Here is a 7231-nt window from a genome sequence, read left to right on the forward strand (position 1 = left end):
GCCACCCTTTCAACTCAACCCCCACCACTCTCAACAAGAACGAACAAATAATGGAGCATTGCATAAGATGAGCAATAAGAAAAGGCATCAGCAAAAGAAATAAAGACACTATCCAATGGAACAAAGAAGAGATCCCCGTCAAACAAATGCAAAGAAAATACAACCTCCTAGCATACACGAGTAAATTCCACTAAACATGCTGATTCATTGGCGATAATATAAGAGCTTGCATATTAAATCATCTAACAAAAGTTTGTTTTTGTTTTTTTTTTTTTTTTTTTTTTTTTGGGGTTTGATATGTGAATCATACAACAAAAGTAAGCATGTGATGACAAGAATATGAGACTTACCATAAGATTTTACCTGCTTCAATTAATTCCAACCAGTACTCCCAAAAGCTATCAGATTCCACAGTGATTGGCATTTGGCAGTGAAAATTATATAACTGCATTTTGGCATACAGATACATCTTGCACTACTAAATCACAGAGATCATTGCATTGAAGATCCAGGGTCTACAGAGAACTGCAGGGAACCCTGTAGCTTAAGCTGTATGCACATTCCATATCCACGACATCCTCTTCAGAAGAGCAAGAACTTTTGCCAATAAAATGACAAGGACACACAGAAAATCATGATTGAATATTATCACAGATAATAAAGAAACATGTAGGCTTTCTAGTAAGCAACATAGCAATAGTTTAAAGATATTTTGAAAGGGCTCCTGTCCAACATTGCATCATAACCAAAAGTAGAAAGACACTCGGAAATCTGCACCAGGTCTAGCATCTAGAACATCAAAAAGGCAAGTCCAACTAACAGTAGATTCATACAAATAACAATAAACTGAAAGCAAGACATCAGGACACATGGCCGAGATTTGAGAGTTGAATTCATCTATAGTACAACTACAAAAGGGAAGAAAGGATGAGGCCGCTGGCGACACAGGTTCTTGGTTTGAGCTCGGAAATATATGGTATCAGGGCATGGCAAATTTTGATAGTAGGTAAAATCTTCGGATATGGTCCTGCTAGGGAAAACATCAAGGTAGGCAATGATTTTCAATGTCCGCATTCATCTGGTCATCTGGTTTAGGCATGAGGCTTCATCAAAGGTGACAGTAGGCTGGCTTCAGGCTTCAGATATCTCGGCTGTTTGTAGGGAGGGAAAGGAAACAAAGGGAAAAGAATACCATTAGTTTCATAATTGGCAGATCGGTTAAGGTCATCTTACCAACATGTTTAGAATATTTGTATGAGTGGGGCTAGGTATGTAAAACCAGTGAATCAAATGAAAAATGCAATGCGATAGAAATATAATTCATGAGCTACCTGTGGTCCAGTTACAAGCTCTAGTAACCATAACTTTTTCTCCGGGGAGCAGAGCTTTGCCTTGAAGACCTGGTAACATGAAATTAACATAATGAATAGAATTGGAGAAGCAAGTTTGGCCTCTTTAGAGCAGTTGAAAGTAAACGAGCTAAATAAGATATCCTCTGCAACAAATGGGAAGAACAAAATCACCGACAACAACTTCAAACCAGAATGTTGTTAGGCCAGACATAAACGTGCAAAAGCCAAATACGTGACCAAAACATTTAGCTTCTTGATAAGCATTACAATTAGAAAGAATGAAACTACGAGCTCATTATTTTTTTTCTTTCAAGAAAATCTAGAGGCAGCATGATCACACCAGTACATAGGACACCAAACCTACTCAAGATTGGTGAAGGGAAGGCAAGAAGAACTCACCCAGATCCACCGGAACGCCCATGGGAATATCCTTCTTTTGGATAAGCAGGGGAATATCCTTCATATGCCCCATATCCTACACTACTACTACTCTGCAAATGGAATTAGATATTAATAACGAAAGCTGAACATAGACATTCCACAGAAGTAGTAAAAAGCAACAGAAACAAACAAATCCCAGACTTCTGGAGAGCACTGCCTCTTCCAATAACTCCTTTGTACTAACCAATGAAACAAGGTTTTACCTGGAGAGTACCATAACTTCCAAAACCATCAGCATGTGGAAGATCACTAGCACCACCATACGCAGTTGAGTAGGAATGTTCACGTGCATGTCTCCTAGTATCTCTGTTTTCATATTTCAAGGTATCTGAATCTGTTGACATGGGGAGGTAGGGAAGAACTGGCACAAAAGCAGACATGGGCCCCTCTTTTTCAAAAAAATTTGCCCTTAAACGTGATGTTACTTGCATGAGTGCATCCTTTGAGGCGTCGGGATCTCCTGAAATCTGATGAATGTTGGAAGTATATAATTGGGTTCAGTTAAGAAAAATAACAAAGCACTTCTTCACAGTAAAATAACAAGTATAATAAATAAAAGAGCATGAAGGAAGTTCCAAAATAAAATAGAGAAAATGTGGAGAGTAAGTATGATAGTATAAATAAACAGGAATGACAAGAAAGAAAAGGAACTACTATACAAAGTAGTTGCATCAGCATCCTTATCTTTTAATAATGACATATTGATCTTTCTGCTTCTTTTTACCCCCTCTCTGGAGGTTTTATTTTGGCTAACATGGGTACAGCAAAGGGATAGAAGAAAACAAATAGGGAAAAGGAAAAACCCTATGAAACAATAGTTCCATCCACGCAGACCCATAGCCCCAGAACTAATCAAGAACAGATACGGATCCAAAGGCAAAAGCAACTTATGCCTTTCAAATATGTCAACATCTACATCAGAGACCCCTCATTCACACTTCACTAGCCGGATTTGTAAAGAGGAAGGGAGAAACGACGGACTTTTTTACTCTTTTGATTAGTGACGGATATCCTTGACATAGACAAAGTACCCAATAACTATTAATAATGAATATACCTGAACCATCTCATCATCTTCAGATGCAACCTTCGGAAGGTCTTCTTTCGAGAGAATGCGAATATTAGATTTCGTGATTTTCCTCATCTCATTAATTATGGATCCTCCTTTCCCAATAAGACAGCCAATTCGAGATGCCGGAACCAGCAACCTTGTGGTATATGATATAAGACCTGAATCCCGTTCCACTTCCTCACGGCACCTTGGTTGCAAGCGCACTGCTGCTTCAATTGTGGGAGAATATGTGTCCTCAAAAAACTAGTCAAAACATAAAACGCATCTTTACTAAGAGAACAAAAATCCTCAAGTTGCATATCCCAATAAACATCCATTTAGATAGAAAATGTGTACCTCTTTTGCAGAAACAGAAATCACACAATTGTCACCTTCAGCGTTAGAACTATCAACCTTGATTACTGCACCAGACTCTTGTCTAATTTGGTTTATTATAACACCACCTTTCCCAATAACACCCCCAATATTTGCAGTAGGACACACTAGACGAAGAGAAAATTCCTTTGAAGATGATTCATCCCTTGGAGCTGTATAGAAAGACCTTGACCAGTCACCACTCTCCCCTTTGTAACCCCCATACGGCCCCACTAACGGAGCTATTCCCACTATTGGAGCACCACCAGCATGACCTATAAGTGAACTGCTCGAAGAGTAGACGGTTGGTGCATCAGAGGCTAGAATATGTTGAGTACGGGATGGATTATTGTGAAGACGAGTTGCAATTTCATAGAGAGCCTTCCTCACTACAGCAACTTCACCAGATATCTAAAACCAAGTACCCAAAAATCAGCCATGACGTTAATTCAGCCAAATTTATTTTACAATTCGCCACTGCTAAGAGCAATGAGATAAAAAAATTGAGTCTCAGCTTGATAGACCGACAACTACGAAGAAAATTGGCCATACATTTATACCTAAAGAAACTGAGCCATCCATATGCGTGTGTGTATAATCATGCAATATGGGCCGTCAAAAATAAATTTCAAGAGGTAGTGTGAAATAGAAGTGCAGCATGATTAATCCCTTTAAATTCTAAATCAGACAGTCAACCAATTTGTAAAAGAAGATTCCCGAAGTAATTAGGCTAAAATGGGATAGCCAGCAAGTTCAAGCATGAAGAACAAGCACTTAATCAAGCTTACTAACCAAGAAATTTATTGAAACAACATTGCAAGTTTGATGGTGCAGAAGCAACACAAGTGGAGAGATAGGAAGGTGATCCTGCATTACCTGCACAAGTTCATCTGAGCTCAATGCGCATGCAGGCAAATGCCTATCTTTCAAAATACGAATCTGAGCGCCAGTTTCACTTCGAATGTCCTGAACTATCTGTCCCCCTTTTCCAATAATACATCCAATCTGATCTGAAGGTACTAGAAGCTTAACAGTAACCTGTGCTGCTCCGTCAGAGTCCTCGTCCATAGTGTCATCGTTAATGATTTTATCATATACTCTAAGAAGGGCATCCTGAGATGGACAAACACGATCTTCAGAGCCATCAATCTCATTTGTTTCTTCGCTTGAGCTGTAGATGGTGACAACACGCTCATCACAGTCAGGTACTGTCTCACCAATTCTAATTTTTGCTTTAGTGTCCACCCTTAATTGTTTAACAATCTCCCCACCTTTACCTATGATACTGCCAATCTTCTTTACTGGACACAAGTATCGATATACTGTGTCATCGGGGCCAATAGAGAAAGGATCCTTATCATTTCTAGTACTTCTCCTTTTGTTTGACCCGTTTTCACCATAATCTGACTGAGAATGAGACCGTTTCCCGTAGCTATCCCGTCGACCAGCCATTACAAAATATGGACTAAACACTGCTATCATTGAAAAATTGCAAACAAAAGTCATAAATCCATAAAGAGTACATCCACTTCCTAAAACTTCTAATAATTCAGATACAAAATAGCTTTCCATCATCACAAGTGTGTCATCTCCCGTAACCCTATCCCAGTCCAGCCTAAGAAACTAGAATACGTTATAAATGCCAAAGTTGAAAACTTGGAGATACATCACTTTTCTTATCAAAAAAAAAATTATTCAACTTTCATCCAATTTCATGTCATATTTCCTCAAATACTCGGCATATAGCCATGACACAATGTGTTCTACATATACATCATACATCAGCAGGATTTCCAAATTTCTAAAGTTCTTCTAGACGGAAATAAAAAAAGAGATTCTGACAGCAAGAAAATATGTTGCTCAGACTCTTCAAAAATGTAGCCGGGTGTGTGTCAAATCCTCCCAAAAGTAGTACATTTTTTGGAGGATCCGACATGGTGTGGCAGCATTTTTGGAAAGTCCGAGCAACATAGCTTGGATGCGTGTACAGTTCCTTATCAGACTAAAAATTATGAATTCCTCGTACACAACGGAAGCACAAGATACTCAAACCGATAACACATATCATCCGAGCATATACACAAGTGACCAATTCACAAAATCTAGATCGAGTACATGGTCAATTCTAGAAACCCCTTTTTTCTTTTTTCTTCAAATACATTAATTGCGCCAAAGACAAAATAGTTACTTTATTCTAGAATAATCTCTCGAAAGTATAAAAATATCTTCAGGAAAAAACAAAGAACGAAAAAACATAGATCTGAAAATTAATTTCAACAGGATTTCTAATTCAGAGATTTATGGAACTACAATAACTATGTACAAATCCAAACTACATACAAATCCTCTGTATCCATTCTGGTTACCCCAATTAATTTCAACACTCAATTTAACAAAGAAAAACAAGATTTGAATCAATTTAGAGATAATAAGATATGTAATAGGCTAACAGTACATGATTTGTTAGAAAATAACCTGGGAAAAAACTGGTAAGGAGGTATGGAAGAGTAGAATCCAGCAAAGAGAATAGTGTGGTCGTCTTTGTTGATTAATAGCGCTAGGGTTTTTGACCCCAACAGGGTTAAGGGCTCCTTTATTCGTTTCTAACGGGCCACGTCGTGTATGTATGTATTAATATCTGCTGGATTTTCCTCCTTTTCTTTTCCCAAAATAGCAAATATGCAAGGAAAAAAAAATCACTATTATTATTATTATATATTATTATCATCAAACAACTTTATTTTTTTATCTTAACTTCTTACATATACATTTTGAATATCTTGATTATTATTATTATCAAATAACTTTATTTTTTTATCTTAACTTCCTACATATACAGTTTGAATATCTTATTTATAGTTATCTTTTATCTAGTTTTTAAATAGATAAATTGCATTTTAAAAGCTTAGATCACCCGATCGGACATTATCTTTCTAGAGATGAAGAACCCTTCGCTAGCGTTTGGACATGAATTTGGTTGAAACTTGAAAAAAAGAGTTTTTGAAGATGAGATGAAAAATAATTTTTGAAAGTTGAAATTATATGAATATACATTTTACTTGAAAAGAAGTCGAAATTTTTGTGAATAGAAAGCTTCGAAAACTTGAAAAACTAGTCTAAATCACTTTTGAAACTTCTGAAATCCTTCTTAAAAAACTAAGGAGCTATTATGACCAAACAATATTTTCAAAATATTTTTGAACAAAAAAATGAAAAATACTTATGGCCATACAGGAGCTTAGTGTTAAAATTTATTTTCGAATTAAGACTAGGGTGTGTTCGGTATGGAGGAAAATGTTTTCTGGAAAAATAAGTGAATTTCTACTTATTTTCTCATGTTCGGTTAGGTAGTGGGAAAATAAGTGAATTTCTTACTTAATTTTTCATGTTCAGTTGGTTGGTAGAAAATATTTTCCGAAAAATACCACCCATGCCCCACCACCATCCACCCACTCCAAGCACCCACCCACACGCCAACCAAATTCCACCCCCACTCTACCCCACACCACCACCTACCCCAGCCCAACACCACCATTCTATCCAACCCTCCCACCCACCCACCCCCTCCCAAATTAAATACTTCATATATTTTATTTAACTTTTATAAATCCGCCCCACCACCACCCGCCCCACACCAAATTTAACCACGCAAATTTTCCTTATCTATAAAGGTAAAATCAAAAATGAAATAGAAAATTCGGGAGAGGGTAAGGGGTGCGCCGGGGGCGGGGGGGTGTCGTAGAAAACCAAATTTTTTTTTTTTTTTAAAAAAGCTTTTCAAAACTTTGTTTTTTTTTTAAAAAAAAATTACTTTTCTTGGAGGGGGTGGTGGGGTGTTGGGGCGGGGTGAGGGGTGGGGTGTCGTAGAAAACCCAAAAAAAAAAAAAAAAAACTACCTTTTTAAAAAAATATTTTTTTTGAGGAGCGGTTGGGAGTACCAAAGGGGGTGGGTGGTATAAAAAAACCAAACAAAAAAACCTTTTAAAACTTTTTTTTAAAGAAAAAATAAATA

At 37.1% G+C, this 7231-nt stretch overlaps 1 protein-coding gene across 2 annotated transcripts; it reads right to left on the bottom strand.

Annotated features, from left to right (window-relative positions):
* Positions 1 to 675: 675 nt before the first annotated feature.
* Positions 676 to 5848, bottom strand: LOC132037528 (KH domain-containing protein HEN4-like). Of its 2 annotated transcripts, none has more exons than XM_059428063.1 (8): positions 5695 to 5848; positions 4096 to 4691; positions 3202 to 3630; positions 2851 to 3108; positions 1997 to 2260; positions 1752 to 1843; positions 1332 to 1400; positions 676 to 1151 (listed from the first exon to the last, which is right to left on the bottom strand). In XM_059428063.1, exons 2-7 carry the CDS (start codon positions 4669 to 4671, stop codon positions 1352 to 1354), a joined length of 1668 nt encoding a protein of 555 aa, XP_059284046.1. In that variant the 5' UTR covers positions 4672 to 4691; positions 5695 to 5848; the 3' UTR covers positions 676 to 1151; positions 1332 to 1351. The 2 variants fall into 2 exon arrangements, with proteins under 2 accessions (XP_059284046.1, XP_059284039.1); XM_059428056.1 differs by having other exon boundaries at positions 5707 to 5830.
* Between the last annotated feature and the right edge of the window lie 1383 nt (positions 5849 to 7231).

Source organism: Lycium ferocissimum, chromosome 2, assembly GCF_029784015.1.
Source record: "Lycium ferocissimum isolate CSIRO_LF1 chromosome 2, AGI_CSIRO_Lferr_CH_V1, whole genome shotgun sequence".
In the NCBI taxonomy this organism is placed as follows: Eukaryota; Viridiplantae; Streptophyta; class Magnoliopsida; order Solanales; family Solanaceae; genus Lycium; species Lycium ferocissimum.